This window comes from Gadus morhua, chromosome 17 (genome assembly GCF_902167405.1).
Source record: "Gadus morhua chromosome 17, gadMor3.0, whole genome shotgun sequence".
In the NCBI taxonomy this organism is placed as follows: domain Eukaryota; kingdom Metazoa; phylum Chordata; class Actinopteri; order Gadiformes; family Gadidae; genus Gadus; species Gadus morhua.
Window position 1 is genome coordinate 1,717,099 of NC_044064.1, and position 27,779 is coordinate 1,744,877.

Consider the following 27,779-nt stretch of genomic DNA (forward strand, 5'->3'; position numbering starts at 1 on the left):
CTGGGGGGGGACCCCTCTCTTGCGTTCCTCACACTGGACACTTTGGACCGTTTATTTGTGAGGAATTAGTCTCCAAATATGTGATATTATAACTGTAAGGGTATCAACATGTGCTACTAGGAACAGGGTTAGCTTCAGGGTGCTTAGGGTTAGGGTCAGTACTGACATCACCCAGAGGGGGCGGTGTTGAGGGGCTCATCACTGCTAAGTATCAGCAGCTGAGTGGGCGAGGGGGGCTCAGAGTTTGAGACTGAGTGGAGAGCAGGAATGGAAAGTCTGGACTTAAGGCACGGGCGGGTCGCCTGGAGACGAGGCGCCGGTGCGGCGGGACACGGAGCGGTTGGCCTACGGCGGCTGAGGACCTGTGGTGAGTACCGCTCTGTTCTTTGGGGAAAAGGTCAGTAGTCAGGATCGCTTGTAACTCACTTTAATTGGTGAAGGTTCGGTATGAAATCTATGAAGCTACAGGAGGGGAATTGTATCGGCACGCCTGGAGGCTTAGCAGGGCATCCGTGGATGCCCTGCCTGGAGCTTTCTGGTCCCTTGGGCTATGGGTTGTGACTTTACTGTAATACTTGGTGTTGGTCCCTTGTGGCTATGTGTGGGCATTGCAACTTGGTTTGCGGCTTGGTGCTGACCTCTTGTGGCTATGTGCGGGAATTACACTTTTTTCGTGGCCTCGAGCGCCACCTGGCCTGCTGGTATCTCCAGAATTGATGCATGAATGAATAGCTCCTTGCATGAGTCGGACGCCTCTCTAGGTTCCAAGGACGTATGTGGCCTGTTAGTATGTGAATGTATGTCACAATTCCCTCCTTGGTCATCACAGATGACCATTCTACAAGCCATATAAAAGTATAAAATATGTAAAAGTATAGTCACATGGAATACACAGTGGGCTGCAAGCCTCACTCAACAACAAAGCAGTAGACATACAATCACCATGTCACAATCATCACTAAGTCAGTGGTCAAAAAATAATTATGTCATCAATCATAGATTCAAAAAGGCAAACATATCAGTTCAATCATAGAAAACACATCAAATAATTCTAACTATGTGTGATGCAAAGTGTTACACTTTCAGCATGCATTGAAAGGAAACACCACAAAAATAAGTGACATAAGAATACATTTTTGATTAAAAAAATCCTTTCAGATATGCATAGATTTTGAATGATTCAGGTGATCTTCTTGTATTGGTGCGCTGTATGTATGTTTGGGGTTTTGGACATTGTTGTAGTCGTTGCTCCGGTTTGCTGTCATCAGGTCCTGTAGTTTATGAGTCCAATGTTTTTCCCTTTCTTGTCAAGGGCGCTGCTCACTTGTAGAGGTTACTAGCACGACCACATGTGAGCCTCCTCCTGGCGTCCAATCGTCAACTCACCCGTACCAGAAGTTAGGAACATGTTCCCAACCGTACAGCCGGATCAGCTCGGGCCCCTCTGGTGGATCCTCGTCTGTGTTCACGGGTTCACACTTGATCTCCATGTAAGCTTGGATGGCACTTGGTGCTCCTGGAGTGCTCACCGCAAACAGGTTCCCCATCGTCCGGTGAAAGGGTCATTAATGCCGGAGTTCTCTGCCATCTCTAATCTGAGGGACTGTAACCCTGCCAGCGCCCTGGCCACCAACCCATCTGAAGCTGTGTTGTTGGGGATAAAAGTACCACAGGTCGTCCCTATCATCCACACACACCTCCTTGCTCTGCCAATAACATGTCCAAGGCTCATCTAATTGTTCTGATAGTCCTTTTACTGCGTCCGTGGTAAAATTGACAAACCGTTTTTGATTATTGTATATATCATTGATCCAATCAACATTTCTGTTAATGGTGGACCTTCGGAACAGAACTGATTCAAACCCTGCCGCTATTTGATTGCATCGTGTGGCTGTTGCTCCTGGCGTGGCCGGGTCTGGTCCTGGGTAGTTAGTGGCTCCGGGCGTGTCTGCATCTGGCTCCTCTGGCTCTGGAACTTTGTGTTTCTCTTGTTGGAATATAAACTCATGGATAGCAGTTTCTTAATTCTGTTTCTAATTGCTCTAATGGAAGTCCCTTATGGGGCCCTGAAATGTAGGTGAAGGCATGGGTCGACCTGTAAGCCTTTCATGCGGGGTTAGATGAGTCCTTCTGTTAGCTTGCATGTGATAACTCATTAGTGCTAGTGGTAGTGCATCTACACAATTCAATTGAGTCAAAAGTCTGATAACAGTATCCACACTTTCATTTTATTTCTCACTACTTCCCTCCCTGCGCATGGCCAATGCCATGCACATTAAAGGATAAGCTTAATTTCATTAACTAAAGAATAATTAAATTAATTAATTTGTTATGATCTTCAATTGATCATATTGTATGTTACTTATTTGAGTTTACTGTAAACAAAGTTGTGGTTGTATGTATAGTTGGAATTTAAATATCATGTTTGTTTACTGAGCTTTGTGGTGGCGAAACCTTTAGAATACTGTCTTTCCTTGCTCTGAAGAGGACTTTGTGTTGGGAGTTTTTGTTTTTGGTTTGGTTCCTTTATTCAATGAATAAATGTATGACGTCATCAAAAAGGAATCCCGCCTGCACGCACACACGCACGCACATTCAGGAGAAAATGGAGCTGTGTAATTTGCCATACATGGAAACAGGAGCTAATCTCAATTGTAAAAATCAACATGTTTACAATACTGCATCTTTCTCGTTACCCCACATATTAAAACAATAGGCCTACCTACAGGTCTAGACCAACACTCATGTCACTCAACACATTGATTGAGCAAATCCAAAATAACCAAAGCTCTTAACATCGCCACGCTACCACCACTTTACAGAGAGGCTGGGCCTGCAGTCACCACACACTGAGCAGACGGCGCTGCCATAGTGAAATCAAATATATATATTATTTTTTTAAATATATATATTTTTTTTTTTTGTAACATGCTGAAAAAGCAAAGCCGCCATTCTGCGTTTCTTTTGACGTCAGGAGACAAGATGGAGGCCGTGTGGTGGCAGTTTGTACAGTTGGTGTTGTGGTGCTCCTGGTCTCTGGTGGGAAGCCAACCGGGGCTTTCCACAGCCAACACTCGGCACACCATGTGACCCAGGCAGCCAATCAGGTCGCCCAGGCAGACTGTCTCCAAACCAGTCAGATCAGTCCTGGGCCTTTTGTTGCATTAACATCGCTGGGAATTATGGGGAAAACATTTTCGCGACATCGGAAAGTTCTCGTGAACGACACTTCAAGACCCTCTTATGATTCTACTTCTGTTCGGCAACTGGGGCCAGATTTTGACAACAGTTGCCCAGTTGGTGACATATGGTTTACTAGTGACGCATATGACCATGGCGGAACATGAACGTTTTACTTAATATAAAATAGCCTAATGAACCATCATATCACATACTTTACTATTGATTGACGTCGTAACCATCTGTTGGCATCGAGCACTGGTAAACCATCTAAGGGCATGTGTAGCCTTTCATACAGTGGCAATACAATGTGCTTCTCATAAAGAAAAGCAAAAGGATAGTAGCTGGTAGGCTACAAGGAAATAAAGACCTTCGAACTTGAAACTGATCCTACTAAGTTCTGATTAGTTCAGACTTTTTTTGTATCTGAAAAAAAAAACCTGCTGTTGAGATCTTTTAGGTTCCCAACGCAGTGCACGTGAACGGTCGCTGTCGGGAACACGTGTCAGCGTGAGCGTCATCAGTGGCGAGCCGTCGTGTTATCACCAGGACCGTGAACGCACCTTAAATCACTCGGCAGCCATCTTGGTCCTACACGATAGCTGGGCGGGTAACTGAATAAGGATTTGTAAATTCTATTATTTGATCTGCAGAAAGATTATATCTCTGTTTTCATGATGTTGAAGCTATCTCCATTTAGTATAGGCCTAATTGTGTTCATATTGAATATCATAGGATATTATCAAATACTGAATAAATAAAAGGCTAAATACCTATCTAAATAACCTAAAATCATAATTGCCATTCAATGTTTTTGTGAACGTATATGTAACACATCGCTTCTCATATTGTTCTAACTTTAGATAATAATTCAGCATAATTATTTTTTAATTCAACTTCATATTATTTTAAAATCAATTAGTTCATATTTGTCCTAACGATAAGTATATTAAATATATATATAGGCTAAAACAATTTTTATGTATTTTATTGACAGAATAACCCAAGTATACTATCCAATTCCCCAAAGAACACAGAAAATACAACAGAGATTTAAGGCTAAAACGGCCTAGCACGATTGTGGTAGCCTATAACAATGCAGTTCTCAAGCTACCAGAAGGCTCAAATAATATATTTTAATGAAACACATTAAATTAATCGATTATTGTATTGAAACTTGACAAAATCTCACTGTCCAAAATCTTGATTCAGAATCTTTGAACATTATTTGAAACTTAAATATTACTAAACAATATAACATAATTAAAAGGTTTTAACGTGAAGCAGCAGAGTTAATCAAATCTATCACAAATAGAGATGTAATTGATTTAAACTTCTTACAGATTGATGATTGTTATCAAAATAGAGTCAAGTATGAATATTGTAATATAGCAAATGCAGACTCTGCAGTTAGATGAAGTCCCAAGCCTGATTGTAAGGATTATAAATGAACAGCGATGCACTCCATCCTGGTTTAGGAAGCTGAACGTGAGAAGCCTCTTCATGGTTTAACTTTGAACCTAAACACCAAGGAAGCACAAGTCAGGATTAAACATTAACCACACTATCACTGTGATGATGTACTGTTAACATATTACTGTACCGTTAAAATATGAATGTTAATCTATTACTGTCATGAAGTACTGTTCATATATTAGTATTACTATCGCTGTGAAGAAGTAGGCTGCTAATAAATATAACTGTAAATATATTACTCAGAATAAGTATTGTAAATTGATGAAATACTGACTGTGGTCAGAGGTTGGGCCTCAGGAGACGGATTCTGCCCCTCAGTGTTCTCAGAGCTGGTGTCAGAACCTGGGAAGTAGCAGAATGGGAGGAGGTGAATGACTGACCTAGATGTACCTAGCTCTATAGAGCTGTATAGTCCAGTGAGCTAGATGTATCTAGATCTATAGAGCGGTGTAGTCAAGTGAGCAAGATGTATCTAGATCTATAGAGCTGTATAGTCCAGTGAGCTAGATGTTTCTAGATCTATAGAGCGGTGTAGTCCAGTGAGCTAGATGTATCTAGATCTATAGAGCTGTATAGTCCAGTGAGCTAGATGTATCTAGATCTATAGAGCTGTATAGTCCAGTGAGCTAGATGTATCTAGATCTATAGAGCTGTATGGTCCAGTGAGCTAGATGTATCTAGATCTATAGAGCTGTATACTCCAGTGAGCTAGACAAGTCACCAAGATCTCTATGTTGGTAGTGGCGTTAATCATAAGAGCAGAACTGCAGTAAAAACACATTTTAATCACCAACTGGTTTGTGACCCTTGTCTGAATCTAAGGATCAAGAGAAATGATTAGTGTTGTAACCGTGGTGAATATCCTCATGTTATTAGACTTTCATATTCTTAATGCCACAACATCTCTATGGACACGACATTGGAGGAGGTTCATCATTCAGAGGTGGAGGTTTATACAACCAGACCACCAGTGTGTGAAGACAACCAATCAGAGTCCAGGAAGGGGACAGGAAGTAGGAGCAGGTGGAGATCAGGTGTCTGTCCTCCTGGAGAGTTTGATTCACTCACCGTTCCTCTTCTGGTACAGAAAGACTCCAGCAACAACAGCAGCAACAACAACAGCAACAACAACAGCAACTCCAGTGAGGATGAAAGCAAGGATGTGACTGCCCTCTGAAAGAAAATCAAGAAAATAAAATCAGGTGTGTAACAGAGATGGAATTAACTTTTTTGCCCACCAGCCACTGTGGCAGGTAGATTTAAAAATCTACCAGCCACTCATCTTTTTTACCAGCCACTTTTTATGCGCTATAAATTTTTTTAATGTATGCGTACATTTTAAACAATATAATAGTAACAATAGATAAGAAAAGTGTTTTTCATACACATCATTTTTTCCTTCAGAAGTGATTCTTACTGTAAGTAGGTGCTACCAAGGAACTGAGTTGAAAATGTTACACTTTTACCGCATATGATAAACAATACACAGGTATCTGTCATGTTAATGTCAAAGGTGTTACGATGACAAGTTTGGGGATAATGCATATATACCAAGTATTTTCAATAAAAAACGAATTGACATATTAACAATAAAACAACATGCATAGCTACACCATCATAAGTCAATCTAATTAGTGCCTGAATACAAATGTGTCCACAGACATGGTAACTAACGTATGATAGTAAGCATTATTGGCCCTTAACACTAATATTCAGAAAAAACACTGCCTCAAAAGGCTATTGGCTTAAGCTATACAAGTAGAGGCATATACTTGAACTTTATACCCTGAACTTTTAAACGTTGCAAGCGTGCAAAAACATATATTTATTTATTTATGTGGCATTCAGTCCAATGCTGGAAATAGATCTGTGGCATTCAGTTGGCCAATGCTTTGGTAAAGTATGTAAAGTATGACCAAGTGTTTCTTTCTGTTGAATAGATAGAACGCTATCCATCCCCTGTGGGAGAAATTTGTTAATGTTTGTCCCTACAATACAATAATGGTAAAAAAAAAAAATACACGACCGTAACTGCGTAAGTCAAACCGTCCAATCTGAAGGCTCTACTTAACCACGCCCCCTACTCACTTCCACCAATGCAAAGCGAACGGAACTGAGTAGGGGAGGGCGTAGCCTAACTAGTTTGTGAACGACCCAGAGAAACGCAATGCAAATTCAATGTGAACATGTACGAGGCTTTAATAAAATCCCGGACGATTTTTAAATTCCGCCACACATTTTTTAAAAGTGTCTCAAAAAGAGGGCATGTCCGGGCAAAAGAGGACGTCTGGTTACCCTATGTACGGGAAACCCATTTGATTCCTACCTGTAGCACTTAAATAGCTGCCCAAATTGGTGAGCGCTATCCTGGTCATTTCCATGCGTGAGAAGTGTGGCGTGTGAGCGTGTGCATGGGTTGAATTGCGTGTGTCAAACGCCGAATGCGTGAGACTTGAGAGCCCTATTATCCCGGATGACGGACAGTCGCAGTTCAGCAAAAGAGGCGTAGAAGAAGAAGGGGGCTGGATGTTGACAGTAATGGTTGTGGAACTGCGCAGCGCCGTATAACGAATGTATTAAATATGCAAATTTGATCGGACCTTACTGGAAAGTATTACCCGACACAGTGGCGGGTGAAGTGACACAATTCAACGGCCACCATACAAATCCTTGAACTGCACATGGCTATGGTCACGTGATGCTACAATCAATACTAATGCTGCTATCCATTTGGATGTACGAAGTGGTAAAGTCGCAAATCTCCCAGCTTTCTTGCGGCATTTCACTGAGGCACGCCCCCTTTCGGTCGTAGTATCTCGTCGCTTTTAAAGTAGAGCGAGCAGATCTGTACAACTAGCAAACAAGATGGCTGCGCCCATAGTCAATGGGGATTGAGCTGTATTTTCTTTGCATTTGTACCACGTTGGGGGTTGTAATGTCGATTTTAAATCCTCTTACACACCTGATTTCATTGCTGCTTTAATCCGGTCACCAATGTATGGTCTTGCTTTGCGTGAAATTCAATGTAAAGTTGTGTTTTCAAGCTGGTTTGCCAAAGAGGCTATGTTGCTAATGATGACTAGCCCACTACTACCCCTCGTGGCTCGACAGAAACACGACAGCACTTGTTGAAATAAAAATTGGCGAAAATGGCAAAATATTATTGCAATGTAAAAGGCTTGCAATGTTAATGTTTCTGTAAAGGCTGGCAACCATTATACACTGGATTATTTCTTTTTTCCAAAATAGTTTTCTTCTTAAACACAAATAGCAAACTGGAAGGCTGGGGCAAGGGAAATACGTCACGTTCTCGCTGAAGCTGGTCGTTCGTACAAGCCTACCATCAAATGGATAACAGCATAACACAGCAAACCTTTGACCGTGAACTCATTTACCCACAATCCACCGTGTTCTGCTGCACTGAGCTAATCCGGAGTGCTGTGTGTTTACCCAGTAGCTTCAGCAGCGTCCAGGTAGACCCAGGCACTCTAGGAATAGTCAAATATCCTAACTTTTATGCCTCCGTTGACAGTTTGTGAGTGTTGCGTTTGTTGAGTGAGTGAGAGGTCGTGGACGGCGCTGCAAGGAACTTTTATAAACGCAATATTGATATCCCGCAGTAATCAGCCCGGCGGCCCCGGAACGTTAATGGCCCACCGGGAATTCTCGTGTGTGTGTGTGTGTGTGTGTGTGTGTGTGTGTGTGTGTGTGTGTGTGTGTGTGTGTGTGTGTGTGTGTGTGTGTGTGTGTGTGTGTGTGTGTGTGTGTGTGTGTGTGTGTGTGTGTGTGTGTGTGTGTGTTAGCATGCGTGCAGGCGTTATTCGATTGCCTGGTCAACATGTACGGTAATATTCATACTGGTTTCAATAATACATTTGATTGTATTTCCCATCTTTGCTGAACAAGAGTTTTGTCCGAAAGTTCAGTGATTGAAACAAATAAAAGCCCGGGCTGTTGAAGTTTTATGGTACCACTGTCATGCACCTACCTGATGTCAAGTGGACCGGGTTGAATTCACTGCGGGTCTCTCTTCTTATATCCATCTTACCAAAGATATTGTATTACTGCCCTTCTCAACACTCTCTGATCTCACTAAAAGGCTGGCAGCATGAAACAGCAATATCGACAAGCTGCGCTGTGCATAGAGAAGAAAGAATACCTATGTTGAATTTACAAGGTTTTGCAACAAATTATTCTAAATCTGCCCATATATGGACACGTTTTCGGTTTTCACTCGCTACAATGTTGCATCTGGTAATGCAACCACAAAGAAGTAAACTCTACGGGGCTATTTTCATCATTATTATGTTTTTTTATTTTATTTTTGACGGCACAGCGATCCGGGGCTATTCCCAAAAGACCCGGGGCTATAGCCTCGAATGCCCCGGTCTACCGACGCGCCTGGGTAGAGGCCCCTGGCAGAGGTTGGGATGAGGTCAGGTGGAGGGGGTGAGACAAGTGTTCCCAACCTCCATCCCCTCCAACACCAGTCTTACCCCGGTTGGTCCTGATGAGGGCGGGGTCCAGGGGGGTGGGGATGTCCTCGATGCCTTTCAGCTGGACCACACACTCGTACCTCCCCCAGTCCTCCTGCGGGACGGCCGTGAGGTCCAGGTCCACGCTGACCTGGAAGGTCCCGTCGTGGTTGGGGAGGACCTCCCCGGGGTCTACCTGCTCATGGAGCTCCTGGCCGTCTCTCCTCCAGAACACCACCACCCTGTTAGGGTAGAAGCCTGTAGCATGGCACACCACTGGGGAGGAGGGGCTCCTCTGGAGCAGAGACACCCGTGGACGCTCTGGAGGGAGAGGGGGGGAGAGAGAGAGAGAGAGGGGGGGGGGGGGGGAGAGAGAGAGAGAGAGAGAGAGAGAGAGAGGGGGTAGAGCGAGAGAGTAGAGAGAGAGAGAGAGAGAATTTTATAATGTAAAGCACGTGTTCTTGTAGTAGCATGGCACACCACTGGGGAGGAGGGGCTCCTCTGGAGCAGAGACACCCGTGGACGCTCTGGAGGGAGAGGGGGGGAGAGAGAGAGAGAGAGAGGGGGTAGAGCGAGAGAGTAGAGAGAGAGAGAGAGAGAATTTTATAATGTAAAGCACGTGTTCTTGTCATATTAGTCTCGTTTGTTTATTATATATCAGATGTCTTATGCTGACGGAGAGGGAGAGGGGATGGGAGGGGGGGAGAGGGAGAGGGATAGAGGGGTTGGGAGAGGGGAGGAGGGAGGGAGAGAGAGAACAGGGACTCAAGGACATGAGTCCGTCAACGCCCACCAGGTCATGTGACTCTACCTGTTCTCTGCAGAGTGCTCTTCCCGTAGGCCAGGTACTTCTTCAGCCAATCAACACACTCCTTGGCGTAGTAGTTCTTCAAGTATTGATTCCGACCTCTTAACCCTTCCCATTTGTGTTTGGTGGTGAGAGCCTGATGCACTGGAGCGACCCAGGTCATGGTCTTCAGGTCCAACGATATGAAGTCCTCTCCATCATAACCAAACTGGTCATAACCCTCAGTAGTACCATCCTCATCATCCCACTCACAACCATTCATCCACTGAATAATGTGGGCACCTGAGAGAGAGAGAGAAGAGAGAGAGAGAGAGAAATTGATTAACTGTCGGGGTGAAGCTCTGCAGAAACTCTAAAGAACTACAAGTAGGAGCCTCTTCAGAACACACGTCTTTATGTGATGGAGTCACCACACACCTGGATAATGTAGAATGGTTAACAGGATAATAATTAGTTTAAAATGATACTGGACTAATTAATGAGTCTCAAACTACACCACCCTACAGCCCCTACACCACCCTACACCGCCCTACAGCCCCTACACCACCCTACAGCCCCTACACCACCCTACACCACCCTATACCCCCTACAGCCCCTACACCACCCTACACCCCCCTACACCCCCTACTCCACCCTACACCCCCTACACCACCCTACACCCCCTACACCACCCTACACCCCCCTACACCACCCTACACCCTTACCCGTGGATATATAGAGGAGGCTTCCCTCAGCAGCTCAGAGGTTATCTTTAACGGATCACCAGACAGTCCCAATCACCTCCAGGGTTAAAGACATGTCTGCTGAACTGTAGGAAGACGCGTTACTGATCTGGAGGAAAACGTACGGCACCAGGAAACTGCTGCACTGAAAGGAGCATCGCTGTTCAGAGGAGCTGAGGGCAGGGACAGGGACCCCGCTGAATCAGGAGGACTGAAGACAGGCTACTGTGCCCTGGTCATTCATTTGAATACAGATGAGAAGCTTGTGTGTGCCGTGTGCGTGCTTGTATGTTTAAGTATGTGTCTATATATTTAAGCAATAGATCACGCCGGGCTGTGGTATGTGCTCATTATACCACTGTTAAGGGGCGTTGTCCGGCCCCGACACGCAGCGGAGGGCCGGCGACGCGACTTTCCGTCTCGTAAACGGTCGTTGCCATTTGAAACGGTCGATGCCATTTCCGACCATGTCCGATTGCGTCCGATCTTGAATTCCGAATGCTTCGTGAAACGGTCGATGCCATTTCCGACCATGTCCGATTGCGTCCGTAGAGGAGCCAGGACCTGCAGCAGGTCACTTGGAGTCAGTTAAAAACAGCACAGGGTGGAATGTTTTTTTCCGCTCAGTTGCCGTGAGTAATTATGAAACTATCTATGCCAGTCATACATAATGATTGATTGAATAGAGGAGACCTGGGACAGTTGCAACACTTTTTGCTATAATGGCTCTTTTGCTTAGCAACCATTTGAATTTAAGGGATGATATTTGAATAAAATAAACTTACATCTGTCAGCTATTCATCAATACAATTTAAGGATGATTACCTTAAGTACATTATTCACAGTTGGCCTTTGAATGTAAGATGCCAACAGCAACTGTCCCCGTAAAGACACCCATGATAAAAACTGATATGCTCGGATATAAATAACAATAATCGGGTTAAATAACTTCACATGGTGTGTCTGGTGTGTTTCCAGCATTCGTAGTGTTGATCAGCAGATATATAGTCCGCCAAGACGTTGAGGTTGCTTAGTAACCAGAGACTCTGTCCATGCAAGTGAACGGAGCGTTCCCTCTTCGTCATAACTATCAAACCAAACATCCTTCACATTCACCGAGCGAACATTATGAAAGTAAAATGCACATTTCTCGCTAAAAATGTTTCCATAAAAGCATTTAATGGCGTAACTATGTTACTATTTCCACACAGAATAAAGAAAGATGTCTATGAAGGTATTATTGTAGCAAAAGTCTTTAGCACCTGTAACTGCAGAATTTGAATGCGTACACTAAAGTCACAGTAAATTTGAAGTCGTATATATTTATTTTGCATGTGTACTCTAAAGTCACAAATGTGTAACAGTACATTTGTAGTCGTAAAAAAAAAATATATTTGTTTAATACCATTGTAAACACAAAATAGGGTCTACGAGTACGCTAATCTGTGTTACAGGTGCACAAATCCTTTTGCTACAATTATTGCAGCGCAGTTGGTGCAAAACACATTCGCACACCCGTGTTTCATAATCTGAGACCATGCCCAAAAGGTGTGCATTCGTAAACCCAAATTTGAACAAATGCATCAGAAGTTGCACATCTGTGAACGCTATGTTAATTCAGCATTTTAATGAGCGAGCACAAAACCATTTTACAACTGCTCGAATCTGCTCCTGCAAGTCTCAGCTGTGGGGTTTTTTGCAGGTTGTTTTGCAACACCCCTAGGTGGTAAATGTGTAGCAAAAGTATTCGTATCCATAGATGACAGAGCGTCCGTGAGCGGGACAAAATAGTCCCGCCCATAATTTCCTAATCCAATGAAAATCGCCGGCAGGGATGCATTTCTCAAATTACAGTGACGGCTGGTGGTGATTTTGGGTGGGTGGGCTAAAGAATGCATTACATTTATCAATACTTCACAGGGCTCCAGACGCCATGAGGTCACCTTTATATCTCTGTTCATAACTTTCATATAATGTGAATGATTTTTAAACAAGATTAAGGTGTAGAGAAAGGCATGTCTTTATTTGAAGCACAATTATAAATAGAAGAAAAATAAGGTGTTTAAAGTGCTTCACTGAGCTGAAATTGAACATTTCGAATAAACCATTAAGCAAAATAAAACTTTTCTTTTGCTTAAAGTATTACACAATTAAAATGTTGACCGGTCTCCCTTTGCGCAAAATGCGGCTGTAGACGATCACACTCTTTGGTAGAGACGTCTGTGTCGCCGTCAATCATGAAGGACATGTAGGCCTATGTGGCGTTTCCGACGTCCGCAGCTATGGCGTCACATTAGTGCCATAATTCACTAATGTGATAAAAGATGCATTTGGGCGTATTACATTATTCCACACGCGTAGATATTAACTGCGAGCGCGCAAATGATCTCTGCGCGCGCAAAACAGCCTCGCTCGCGCAAATTACCTCAGCGCGCGCAAAACCTCTCGCGAAAGATGTTTTTACGCTCTCGCTCGAATTTAATTTTGGCACTATGGGGGAGGGAACCAAGGCAGGGCGGGCTTTCCTATGATTGGCTGTTTCTGAAGCGCGATATTTGATTGACAGCCCTCCTCAGCTCTCCTCTCATTCAATTCTGAATTGTACAGTTAATGGCTGAAACGATAGTTACTTATTGTAACTCTAGATTCTATGAGTATAGGGGCAGCCTTTTAAGGCTATCGATATTGGGTCATCCCTAGGCGTGAGCCGTAGCACTGAAAATTTGTAATCCCCCCACCAACAGCGTGGGCCCCAATAACGTCCGCGTGCGGCGTGCCTCAACGACGTCCGCATTTCGCAGATATAGTCGGGCGCCGGCGGACGTTCTGCTCCCAATAAACAGCTTTTCTTCAGCTATTTAAAGGACAATGAGGCCGACACTTCAAAGGCTGCGCCTATACTCATAGAATCTGGAGTTACAATACGTTCAGCCATTTACTGTACAATTCAGAATTGAATGTGAGGAGGGCTGTCAATCAAATATCGCGCTTCAGAAACGGCCAATCACGTTTGGCCGTTTCACGTATCGCCCTGCCTTGGTTCCCTCCCCCATAGTGCCAAAATTAAATTCGAGCGAGAGCGTAAAAACATCTTTCGCGAGAGGTTTTGCGCGCGCTGAGGTAATTTGCGCGCGCGAGAGGCTGTTTTGCACGCGCTGAGGTAATTTGCGCGCGCGAGAGGCTGTTTTGCGCGCGCAGAGATCATTTGCGCCCTCGCAGTTAATATCTACGCGTGTGGAATAATGTAATACGCCCGAATGCATCTTTTATCACATTAGTGAATTATGGCACTAATGTGACGCCATACGCAGCTGTCTTTTGCTTTAAGGTGTCGCGTCGCCCATGGCCTACTGCAATGAATTGTGCACATGCCATCTCATTGCTATATGTCGGGTTGATCTTTAATCCATTTCTCTTCATGAGAATAATTTCGGATTTAAATTGAGAATGGCAACTCCTCTTTGGCAATGTTGTATGCAACATTAAATGAGATCATTTCCGATTCCTTAGAGAACCTTATTGTTACTGCCTGTCGCTGAAATGCAGCTTGGAGAGGGGCCACTTTCTCTACACACTTGTCACGTCATGTTGGGTTATTTAGACAGCTTTTTAAATGTTTCGATACGAAACGTAGTTGACCCGCTTACAAATGCACTATTACCGGCCATATTCTGACCGCACTCCTGACATTAATTCTGTACATCGTTTGGTTGATGTGTCCCCAATCTTTTCACTTCCAATTTTTCCTCCAAAGACATTAAACAAAACCGATTAGAAAGTAAATAATCCACTTCATTCATTTTCATGCTAACGCCCGCCATACTGCACTTGCGCTACTGACTGTGCTGTGATTAGTCGAAGGTCACTGTACTGTAGCTACCTACTGTGCTAGGTCAGCCTTTGGGCTAAACTAATTTAGCCCAAATGGGAAGCATATGAAGAGGGCGTGTCAGGGCACCTGTCAATCAAACGTCAATGGAAGCTTACGCTACTGCGCTTGGGCTGAATACATTTAGCCCATTCACAGGAAAAAAACGAAGATATATATATCCTGGGTTTTTCTGTCACTTTTTGGTGCTGTTGCTCCTTTAGGTTCTACCAACATTTAAAACAATATGTTCTAAGTTTTTAATAATATTTTTTTTATTTTCACTGTAAGAGGGCTTAGCCCTGTTAGCCCATTTATACCAGCCGTCCCTGACTGGGACCCATCGCGTGCCAGCCATGGAGCTATAAAGATCGCAGCATTCTCAGCGCGGGTACGTTTCTTTCTGGAGAAGTGAAGAGGGCGTCCTACTGAACGGAGGTGGGTATCCTATATTATGTAAAATGAAATGACTTAGTTCAAGTGAATTCTCCCCAAAGTATTGCATTAACATTTCTGAATTTATGTTATGGCGACCATTAAAATACATTCAAGGACATTTGCGGCATGTTAATGAAATACTTTGGGGGGAATTCACTTGAACTAAGTCATTTCATTCACGGTGTTGGTGACCCCTGGCTTAGAACCTACATGAATACGAGTGTGTGGGTGTGTGTGTGTGTGTGTGTGTGTGTGTGTGTGTGTGTGGGGGTGGGGGTGGGTGTGGGGGTGTGGGTGTGTGTGGGTGTGTGTGTGTGTGTGTGTGTGTGTGTGTGTGTGTGTGTGGGGGTGGGGGTGGGTGTGGGGGTGTGGGTGTGTGTGGGGGTGTGTGGGTGTCTGTGTGTGGGTGTGTGGCGGTGTGGGTGGGTGTGTGTGTGTGTGGGGGTGGGGGTGGGTGTCGGTGTGTGGGGGTGTGTGGGTGTCTGTGTGTGGGTGGAGGTGGGGGGATGTGGGTGTGGGTGTCTGTGTGGGGGTGTGTGGGTGGGTGTGGGGGTGGGGGGATGTGGGTGTGTGTGTGTGTGTGTGTGTGTGTGTGTGTGTGTGTGTGTGTGTGTGTGTGTGTGTGTGTGTGTGTGTGTGTGTGTGTGTGTGTTAAGGGGTATGGTTAAACTTTATTCTGGGGTTAAATGATGTCTATCTCCATGTGAGAGGTCAGACATTAGATATAAACGTACCTCCTGTCTGGTTAAAGCGCTGCTTCAGAACCCCCATGTTGGCTTTGAAGGCCTGCTGGAGACCCTTTCTGTTTTCAGTGTCCCTCTCCAGGTAGTCTGGGTCTGTGTCTCTGTTGGCCTGCTCCGCCCAGTCCTGTTTGGGTATGCTTCTCTGGGTGTTGCTGTCATAGTACTCAATCTGAACCTCATCCACCATCTGAACACTCACAAACTCTGGGAAGGTTGAGAGTCCAGACGACGCCGTGTAGAAAAACTGCTGAGAGTGAATCACTGCAGACAGACAGAGAGATAGACAGGTTAATACAATACATCACTGTAGACAGACAGACAGACAGACAGACAGGTTAATACAGTACATCACTGTAGACAGACAGACAGACAGACAGGTTAATACAGTACATCACGTAGACAGACAGACAGACAGACAGGTTAATACAGTACATCACTGTAGACGGACAAACAGACAGGTTAGTACAGTGCATCACTGTAGACAGACAGAGAGATAGACAGGTTAATACAATACATCACTGTAGACAGACAGACAGACAGACAGACAGGTTAATACAGTACATCACTGTAGACAGACAGACAGACAGACAGGTTAATACAGTACATCACGTAGACAGACAGACAGACAGACAGGTGAATACAGTACATCACTGTAGACGGACAAACAGACAGGTTAGTACAGTGCATCACTGTAGACAGACAGACAGACAGACAGGTTAATACAGTACATCACTGTAGACAGACAGACAGAGACAGACAGACAGGTTAATACAGTACATCACTAGTTAGGTAGGTTAATCAGTGTTTCCCCCAGTAAATGTCTCAGTCAAGGTGGTCAAGGAGCGCGGGGGGGGGGGGGGGGTCTCCGTTTCAATTCCATTCAAAAAGCTTTATGGCACGACCATTGTTCAGTATTACTGATGCATTATTGATCTTTATTTTTTACACCTGACTGAAGTATGTTTTCTTTCTCTACGAGAGGTTTCTACTTTGTTAATGCATAATAATTAAAAAATATTTATAAAAAATATATATATATTTATATACATTGGTAGTCAAGGCGGGGCCCTATTGTTGTTAAGCGGCCGCCTTAACAACACAGTACTGGGGGAAACACTGGGTTAATACAGTACATCACTCTAGACGGAAGGACAGGTTAATACAGTACAGGACAGTCAGAGAGACAGACAGGTTAATACTATCCATTATACAGTAATAAACGATTATTTAAATAACTATTCCAATGTTTTTATAATTATAAGTATATTGGTGAATTTCTGTATTCAATGACGGCATTTTATCTATCTTCAGATTGCTATCATTGGAATGATAATAATTAATATAACAAAATAATTATTATATTTCATAATATATTGATAGCAACGATAATAATTATATTGTTGCGTCGTGTGTGTGTGTGTGTGTGTGTGTGTGTGTGTGTGTGTGTGTGTGTGTGTGTGTGTGTGTGTGTGTGTGTGTGTGTGTGTGTGTGTGTGTGTGTGTGTGTGTGGGTGGGTGGGTGGGTGGGTGGGTGGGTGGGTGGGTGGGTGGGTGGGTGTGTGTGTGTGTATAGTTAAATTAATATAGCGAGTTAATAATAAGATTGTTAAGAGTGGTAATATAATACTTAGGAGTACACTTAAAGTACACATTAGTAGACTAAAAGTACACATTGGATTCCCTCCTAACTGAAGTTTAATGTTTGGATCTGATAATAGATATTACATTTAGGAACGACGTCATCAATCCAGTGCGCTGGTTTCGTTTTCACAGTTGAACCCAAAATAAATGCTCTTATATTAGTTTAAATATTCATGGTAAAAGATGAATTATGCTGTGGATTAATTGAATTTATTAGAGAGGATAATCAAATGCTTTTCAACCAAATTAGGGAATCTAAGCGTCGTCTCTTCAGCAACCAGAAACGAAACTTTGGAAAGATCATTTCGAAAATTTAAAACTTTAATCAGTCTTACCTGAGGACACATCGTGACCAAAGACCAACAGCAGCAGCCCTATTAGCGCCTTCATATTATCGATGTAATCAGAAGAATAGCACGATGCGATTATCCACAGAGAGGCGAATCCGACTCCAGCATCAGACGGAATGACCAGGAAACCTGCGAACAAGAGATGGCGCGAGAGGGAGAGGCTGGTCTGGACCAATAGGAATTCAATACGGCTTTGACGTTATTAGTTACCAGGAGAACCTAAAGTGAAACTAACTTAAAAACACACACACACGCACACGCGCACGCACGCACGCGCACTGTAACTGCGATCAAGTTTCATGTAACCCTGAAATAATTATTCTTACAATATCATGTTCATCTTCACTTATAAATAATGGCCAGAGAAATATAATGTTTAGGCATACCTTATGTTCATCATAATGTTTAACTACATCTATCCTCATCTATATGATGTTTATATATTTACAGTTCAGCTAAATGTGTGTCGAGTGTACGTGCGTAGAATGATAGTTGTGTGAGTGTGTGCGTGTATGTGTGTGTGTATTTGTGTGTGTATTTTGTCCGTCAGCATAAGACATCTGATATCAGGACGCTAGTGGAGGAAGATCATTAGAAATATGAACTCTAGTCACAGCAACGCTGGTCAGGGCGGTGGACTACACACACACACACACACACACACACACACACACACACACACTCACACACACACACACACACACACACACACACACACACACACACACACACACACACACACACACACACACACACACACACACACACACACACACAGACACTTTTCAGTCAATGATTTATTTGCTTGTTGTGTCACTTCTTGTCTGTCGTACTTCGTTCTCTTGTCATATTTTTTATTATTCCGATGTTCGATTCATCATCAACACTAGGCCTATCTTAGCCTGGCACATGGGGTCATTCCCGTTATCGGGCTGGCAGCAGACCAGTTCCAAGAAGGGATGGATTTGGAAGCATTGCTTTTTTGGAATAACGATGCAACAGACTAACGATGCATGCAGTGATGATATGATACACTGATCGTTTAAAACAGCCTTTGTGGAATCTGACCGCATCTTTCCTTTCTGTCTCCAGAGAGAGAGACCCGAGTCTCCCAGCATTCAAGTGTCAAGTTGGTCAAGTCCAGAACAGTCTCACAGCAGGGAGTCAGAGTCCAGTCTCACAGCAGGGAGTCAGAGTCCAGTCTCACAGCAGGGAGTCTGAGTCCAGTCTCCCAGCAGGGAGTCAGAGTCCAGTCTCACAGCAGGGAGTCAGAGCCCAGTCTCACAGCAGGGAGTCTGAGTCCAGTCTCCCAGCAGGGAGTCAGAGTCCAGTCTCACAGCAGGGAGTCAGAGTCCAGTCTCACAGCAGGGAGTCAGAGTCCAGTCTCACAGCAGGGAGTCAGAGTCCAGTCTCACAGCAGGGAGTCAGAGTCCAGTCTCACAGGTCAAGTCAACTCAGCTCAGTGCTCAGGGTGGTTTGCCGAATTCTGCACTGTTGACAAGTGATTGATGAGGACGCATCGATTCTGTGGGCAGCTATGCGATTAAAACATTTATTACCCAGCATACATTTGGAGGCAATACGCCTGCGTCTGTATGTTTTAACGTTAACTGTTAGTGTGCAAATAAAACAACTTTTCATTCAACACAAAGTTTTACAATACCTCATTTATTTAATTGTTTGGTGCAATCACAATATCCACCTAAAACAGCAACAGCTGCTTTAGGTATAACTGTAATGTGTTCGTAACTGTACATTGGTTATTTTACAAACCAACTGTAGATTTAGATTACATAGAGAATTATCCACCCGAAACAGCAAAATCTGGATAATAACATCAGTAACTATCAGTAACAGTGGCATTATAAAGCATTATCTTAAACAGCAACATTTATTCATACTGGTCACCAGTTGTAGGCCCACCCCACCCCGTCTTCCTCTGCTCTCATTTCATCCACTAGAGGGCAGTCACGGCCTGTGGATGAAGAGTGACAGTGCGAGGGGTTATCTCCTCTGAGTCGTAAAGTGGGACGGCTTACCTCCTTTGAATCATAAAGTAGGAGGGCTTACCTCCTCTGAGTCATAAAGTGGGAGGGGTTATCTCATCTGAGTCATAAAGTGGGAGGGCTTATCTAATCTGAGCCATAGTGGCTCATGTTACACTGGGGCGGCTTTATGAGATATTATTTTGTGGGATGTTATCGCTCATGAACGCTTCAAATTCGCATGTCATTGGAGAACCCAACCATGTAGGCGTCTCATTAATATGTATTGACCAATTGTCTATAAATGTAGTTTGTTTATTTTCTAGGTCAGCAGTAGTGATATCAAATAAATCACGTGGTCTTCTGAAAGAGAAGTGACTCACCTCCGCGTGGGTTCAGACGAGGCGACGCGGGCGGGATATCGGTTTACTGCGCCTGAACATTTATCAATTACTGCTTAAGACTCATTTGACAAGATATATACACACTTTGGGTCCTCTTTTACCAGGAAACAACGTAGATGTGGAGCGTGTGTGTGTGTGTGTGTGTGTGTGTGTGTGTGTGTGTGTGTGTGTGTGTGTGTGTGTGTGTGTGTGTGTGTGTGTGTGTGTGTGTGTGTGTGTGTGTGTGTGTGTGTGTGTGCCCGCGCAGTGCTGTCTTTTCCTGTGTTCAAAAGGAAGCACCTATTAATCTCTCCTTGACCCGATGCCGTTTTCCACAAAGGTTAAGTAAAGGAGGCATACAGTTTAGGAGATTTGACTATTCGTGGAGAACTTCCTCTATAAACAGCTTGTGATTCACACACAGGCCTTCTTATTCCAAGTTTGTATACCAGTTTCAAACTATGCTGGGCGGACTGGTCTGCCCATCTCATATGATTCGTTAGTTTAACTTTGTGACACCAGCGCGTTTTTGAAAGGTCGAGATGTTTTCAACCAGAAGCTGGGAGCGGCCGCACAGAAGGAAAGCAGACGCTGGAACAAGACGCTGGAACAAGACGCTCTTTGGACACAGACCATTACAGGTCAAACTCATTGGACGCCATTTAGTGTGTTGGCAGTTTAGGAGAATGTAGCTGGTGATGGTGTTGTCTCTTTACCCTGCTCCACCTGGAGAACACAACACAACACAATGATGATCTCACTTTAGTACGCAACAACACAACACAACGATGATCCCACTTTAGTACACAACCACACAACACAACGATGATCTCACTTTGTGCAACACAATGATGATATCACTGTAGTACACAACACAAAGATGATCTCACTTTAGTACACAACACACCACAATACAACAACCTGAATTTTAGTACACAACACAATAATCTCACCTTTAGTACACAATGAAACGCAACGATCTGACTTCAATGACAAACCAAATTTAAAGTTAGAGCCAGGGTCAAAGGTTTGTTGTTAACCTTTGCAATACAGTTAATTACACCACAACGCCACACAACATTGTAAAATAATCTTGATAAACTACGGCCAATGCATGTTTTTTATTGTCGTTAAATCAAACACCCTATGCAGCAGTGGTGTAGTGGGGATTTTTTTAGTGGGGGGGGGGGACTGTGTATGACGTCATCAAAAAGGAATCCCGTGTTCACGCACATTCAGAGTTGTTCAGTGTTCAGTGAGTTCAGTGTTGTAACTTGCCAAATATGGAAACTTGAGTTAATCTCAATTGTAAAAATCAACATGTTTAATAATACTGCTTCTTCCTCATTCCCCCACGTATTAAAACAATAGGCCTACCAACAGGTCTAGAGACCAACACCCATTTCACTCAACACATTGATGGAGCAAATCCAAAGTAACCAAAGCTCCAGGCATCGCCACGCTACCACCACTTTACAGAGAGGCTGGGCCTGCAGTCACCACACACTGAGCAGATGGCGCTGCCGTAGTAAAACAAATATATATATCATTTTTAATATATTATTTTTTTTTTGTAACATGCTGAAAAAAGTGTGTGGCCGGCGTCCCCCCGCGTGCCCCGCCCACTACAGCCCTGGTAACGACTGATCATTCTCAATTATTATATCTATTTTTAATGAACTGCAATAAATGTTTGCTCCAGCCACATGCACGGTGATTCCATCCCAGTGTCTGTCTGTTCTTATTTCTACAGGACGCCCTCTCTAAAACATCTACGGTGGCCTGTGTGGACACACTGGAGGGAGACAGTGAAGGACACATCCGCTTCAAGACCCCCGAGGAAGCCCAGGCCGTCGTCAACGACCGCTCGGCCGTCGCCAAGGAACACGGCTGGACGCTGGATCTGCTCTCCGGTGAGAACCGGTTCCTCAGAGATACAAAGATCTATCGGTTCCTTCAAAGGCTCACCGCTCGCATGTTTACGTTTTGGCGTTGATGTTTTTTGTCATTTCTTTAGGTGATCATGAGTAAAGGTATTGGCAGAAGATTTTGGTGGACCGCCAAGTGAAGTTGAACCGTCCGAGGGAAAAGAAACAAGGTACAGAAAAGGTGGGAGAAAAATACAAATATGAACTCCATGTCTGGTTGGAAATACATGCAGGTGATATCTCCTTTAACACTCTCTATTGTCGTTATGTGTGTGTGTGTTATACGGTGGGCAATGGGATTGTATGGTGGGCAAATGGGATTCACCAATATGGCGGCTTGGAATGTGCGTTCAAGGGGTTCATCCAGCAAAAGTCTAGGTGGACACGCCCACTTGTGATTTCACTTAGTGATGGGTCGTTTGCAAAATAATCAGTTTGAAGGAACGACTCTTTATGAAGAACGAACCGACTTGATTCCACGTTTCAGTTCTCTCGTTCGTCTCTATCGTTCGTTCTCCCAGACTCGACTCCCACTCGCTGACTCACTGGTCACTGTGTTAAGTTAGCAGAGCGGTGAAGAGGGACTGACCTGGGCAACAACATCCCGATTCCGAACATGAAGCCCTCCTCAGCTGAAGGGAACTTCATTATAATGTTGTGTGTTGATTGATGACCGATTGCACGATTGTTTGAGAACGAGGGAGGAGCTGAATCTGAATCAGCTGAGAACCGTGCATTCCATGGTTGACTGCTTCCGGATACGCGACTGAACCAACAAACAAACGATTCTGAACGATTCTTCTTGGCGAACTGACCGACGGGAACTGAATCGAGGAAAATAATCACGAAATCCATCACTAATGTCCCTAAGACACAGGCAACGGCCGGTCTTCAAACGGCTTGTCATGGCTAATCACAGTCACACCTGGTGGCACAATACCACCCCTTTACCTGTTCACGGCATCTTAAAATGAATACCTGTGCTTTAAATACTTGACATGTTAGCCATGTTCTTGTAACATCGTTTCATATTTCAACACAAATGTTTGACTTTTCCCCACACTAAGATACATAACTTCTAGCATAACTTCCCGTGCTGTCAAACGTAGCTCATCTCGAAGGCGGAGAAGATCATCATGGCCCGAGCCTTTTTGTCAAATGTTTTCCCAGTCGTACATGTTGTGTGTATATATAAGGTACAAGGCTGCCTTTGTTGAGAAAGCATCCAATTTCTTGGTCGCTGAAAAATCAATTTTTTTTATAGCAATAAACGTCAAACATCAGATGTATCATTTTGGCAGTGTCTGGTTTAATAAAATATTATTTAAATACGTTCTTAACTTATTTGAACAGTTAGTGCAAGTTGTGACATTATGTGCATTTTAAGAATAATTCTTAATGTCAGCTTAAATACAATATTTGAATAGTTTGGTGTTAATAATATTTGAATAACACATGACAATGTTCATTAGTGTGGTCTATAATACCAACTACTTTTTTTCTTCTACAACACAGTGCAGTTGAAACATCATTTTATTTTACCTTTGCACCCCGTCGTGTGCGGAGGTATAAACACGGGGTCAAAGGTCAGCAGCTGCAGTGACCCCCTAAGCTGGTTCATTACTTATTGCATCAGCAGAGCGGCGGTCCCTGAGCCTGACCTCCATGACCCCACCGTGACCCCTGGGGGGTGCGCCGTCCCTCAAGGGGCCCCGTGGGGCCGTGAAGCTGGCCCTGTAGACGGAGGCCTTCTCCATGGGGGGCCCGGTGTTCAGGGGCCGGGGGCGGGGCTTACAGCTCAGCGAGCGCTGGGCGGCCTTGGGCGTGTACGAGGCGCGCGCCGTGGTGGTCCGGGCGAAGGGGCCCCGGGGCCACTCCAGCTCCTGCGGGGGCGGGGCCACGGGGAGGCGGCGCACCGTGGTCCAGGCCCTGAGGGGGGCCATGTCCCCCTCGGGGGCCCGGTGCTCCTGGGTCTGGGGCTGGAGCCGGGCCGGGAGGGGCCAGGCCCGGTACTGGTCCCTGAACTCTGTGGTGTTGGCGGAGGAGGCGGGGCTCCTCCCCCAGGCCGCCGCGGGCTCTAAGGACCGGGCCGTCCCCGAGGGCTGGCCCCTGAAGTCCGTGTGGCTGGTGTGGACCCCTGTCAGAGGGGGCCCGGGGGGGTGGCAGGCGGGCCGGGCCGGGGGCCTCCGGGGCCGGGCCGCGGGGGGCCGGTACTGGGAGCTGTGGTCGGCTCCCAGTACCCCAGTACTCCCCGGGGAGGGCTGCAGGGTCTGCAGCTCTCCCTCCCCGTCACCGGGGGGCCGGGGGGGCAGACGCTGTCCCTGCTGGTCGTGGCGAACAGCTCTCTGTTGACTCTGAGGTTGTCACGTGGGCGCAGAGGGTGGACCCTCGCAGGGCTGTCCCACGCCTGGAGGTCTTCTGTTGGAGGGACAATGGCGTCGTTTGTGAGTTGATGTACAAACCACAAGGCGCTACGCTGCACACGACGTGGCCGGGCGCCCCCACCTGTGTACCCCGAGTGAGACGCCATTCCTGCCTTCAGAGGAGGCCGTTCGTCTGTCCAGGATCTTGTCTTATGCATTTTCTGTTCCATTTAGTCGAGCAGTTGGTTTAATTCGACCTCTGATCCTGAATCGGGCTCAGGGAACCACGCGGCTTCTTCCTCTATCTGGTGGTTTACTCTCTAATTAGGCTAATTGACTACAGAGTGTGATCGAAAAAACAATAAATTATTTTTCTGTCGTGTTCTTTTCGGCCAACATCAAAAGCCATGGAGGCTAATTGTATTTTGGGGCTAAACGCAATAGGCTGCCTATTGGACCCCTCATCCCACTCCGGACCACCTCGGGTGCATTCGGGAAAGCCCCCAAACCGTCCCTGGGAGGGGGACCCCTCTCCTGCGTTCCTCACACTGGACACTTTGGACCGTTTATTTGTGAGGAATTAGTCTCCAAATATGTAATATCATAACAAGTCTGTAAGGGTACCAACATGTGCTACTAGGAACAGGGTTAGCTTCAGGGTGCTTAGGGTTAGCGTCAGTACTGACATCCCCCAGAGGGGGCGGTGTTGAGGGGCTCATCACTGCTAAGTATCAACAGCTGAGTGGGCGAGGGGGGCTCAGAGTTTGAGACTGAGTGGAGAGCAGGAATGGAAAGTCTGGACTTAAGGCACGGGCGGGTCGCCTGGAGACGAGGTGCCGGTGCGGCGGGACACAGAGCTGTTGGCCTACGGCGGCTGTGGACCTGTGGTGAGTACCGCTCTGTTCTTTGGGGAAAAGGTCAGTAGTCAGGATCGCTTGTAACTCACTTTAATTGGTGAAGGTTCGGTATGATATCTATGAAGCTACAGGAGGGGAATTGTATCGGCACGCCTGGAGGCTTAGCAGGGCATCCGTGGATGCCCTGCCTGGAGCTTTCTGGTCCCTTGTGCTTTGGGTTGTGACTGTAATACTTGGTGTTGGTCCCTTGTGGCTATGTGTGGGCATTGCAACTTGGTTTGTGGCTTGGTGCTGACCCTTTTCTGGCTATGTGCGGGAATTACACTTTTTTTTGTGGCCTCGAGCGTCACCTGGCCTGCTGGTATCTCCAGAATTGATGCATGAATGAATGGCTCCTTGCATGAGTCGGACGCCTCTCTAGGCTCCAAGGACGTGTGTGGCCTGTTAGTGTGTGAATGTATGTCACAATTCCCTCCTTGGTCATCACAGATGACCATTCTACAAGCTATATAAAAGTATAAAATGTATAAAAGTATAGTCACATGGAATACACAGTGGGCTGCAAGCCTCACTCAACAACAAAGCAGTAGATATACATCACCATGTCAATCAATCATCACTAAATCAGTGGTCGAAAAATAATAATGTCGTCCGTCATCAATCATAGATTCAAAAAGGCAAACATATCAGTTCAATCATAGAAAACACATCAAATAATTGTTACTATGTGTGACACAAAGTGTTACACTTTCAGCATGCATTGAAAGGAAACACCACAAAAATAAGTGACATAAGAATACATTTTAGATTAAAAAAGTCCCTTCAGACATGCATAGATTTTGAATGATTCAGGTGATCTTCTTGTATTGGTGCGCTGTATGTATGTTTGGGGTTTTGGACATTGTTGTAGTCGTTGCTCCTGTTTGCTGTCATCAGGTCCTGTCGTTTATGAGTCCAATGTTCGTCCCTTTCTTGTCAAGGGCGCTGCTCACATGTAGAGGTTACTAGCACGATCACATGTGAGCCTCCTCCTGGCGTCCAATCGTCAACTCGCCCGTACCAGAAGTTAGGAACATGTTCCCAACCGTCCAACCGGATCAGCTCGGGCCCCTCTGGTGGATCCTCGTCTGTGTTCACGGGTTCACACTTGATCTCCATGTAAGCTTAGATGGCACTTGGTGCTCCTGGAGTGCTCACCGCAAACAGGTTCCCCATCGTCCGGTGAAAGGGTCATTAATGCCGGAGTTCTCTGCCATCTCTAATCTGAGGGACTGTAACCCTGCCAGCGCCCTGGCCACCAACCCATCTGGAGCTGTGTTGTTGGGGATAAAAGTACATGTCGTCCCTATCATCCACACACCCCTCATCGCTCTGCCAATTACATGTCCAAGGCTAGCTTATTCTGAAAGGTCATTCGGGGAGTTGGCATCTAATTGTTCTGATAGTTTTCTGACTGCATCCGTGGTAAAATTCACAAACCGTTGTTGATTATAGTATCTATAATTGATCCAATCAACATTTCTGTTAATGGTGGACCTTCAGAACAGAACTGATTCAAACCCTGCCGCTATTTGATTGCATGGTGTGGCTGTTGCTCCTGGCGCGGCCGGGTCTGGTCCTGGGTAGTTAGTGGCTCCGGGCGTGTCTGCATCTGGCTCCTCTGGCTCTGGACCTTTGTGTTTCTCTTGTTTGAATATAAACTCATTTGTGGCAGTCTCTTAATTCTGTTTCTAATTGCTCTGATTGAAGTCCCTTATGGGGCCCTGAGATGTAGGTGAAGGCATGGGTCGACCTGTAAGCCTTTCATGCGGGGTTAGATGAGTCATTCTGTTAGCTTGCATGTGATAACTCGATAGTGCTACTGGTAGTGCATCTACACAAGTCAATTGAGTCAAAAGTTTGATTTATTTTCACTACTTCCCTCTTTACGCATGGCCAATGCAATGCACATTCAATGATAAGCTTAGTTTGATCAAATAAAGAATAATTAAATAATTTTATCGGTTATGATCTTCTATTGATCATACTGCATATCACTTATTTTAGTTTACTGTAAACATATTTGTTGTAGTTGGAATTTAAATATTATGTTTGTTTTGTGAGGCTTGTGGTGGCGGATATAGTTTTGGTTTGGTTCCTTTAATTAATGAATACATTTATGACGTCATCAAAAAGGAATCCAGCCTGCACGAGCACACGCACGCACACATTCAGAAGAAGATTGATCTGTGTTGCTTGCCAAATATGGAAACTGGAGCTAATCTCAATTGTAAAAATCAACATGTTTAATAATACTGCTTCTTTCTCATTACCCCAAATATTAAAACAATAGGCCTACCTACAGGTCTAGACCAACAATCATCACTCAACACATTTATGGCGCAAATCCAAAATAACCAAAGTTGTTAACATCGCCGACCTACCACCACTTTACAGAGAGGCTGGGCCTGTTGTCACCACACACTGAGCAGACGCCCCCCCCCCCCACACTATGCCCCTGCTATGGGACCACAGCCGCCATTCTGCGTTTCTTTTGACGTCAGGAGACAAGATGGAGGCCGT

General features: G+C 45.0%; 1 protein-coding gene across 1 annotated transcript; it reads right to left on the reverse strand.

Moving 5' to 3' along the window:
• Positions 1 to 4,152: 4,152 nt before the first annotated feature.
• LOC115529272 (H-2 class I histocompatibility antigen, Q9 alpha chain) lies at positions 4,153 to 17,860 on the reverse strand. Its single transcript, XM_030337875.1, has 8 exons — positions 17,687 to 17,860; positions 15,702 to 15,971; positions 9,943 to 10,221; positions 9,153 to 9,452; positions 5,725 to 5,829; positions 5,447 to 5,473; positions 4,931 to 4,998; positions 4,153 to 4,700 (listed from the first exon to the last, which is right to left on the reverse strand). The coding sequence occupies exons 1-8, from the start codon at positions 17,739 to 17,741 to the stop codon at positions 4,689 to 4,691; spliced, it is 1,116 nt and encodes a 371-aa protein (XP_030193735.1). The 5' UTR covers positions 17,742 to 17,860; the 3' UTR covers positions 4,153 to 4,688.
• Positions 17,861 to 27,779: the final 9,919 nt, after the last annotated feature.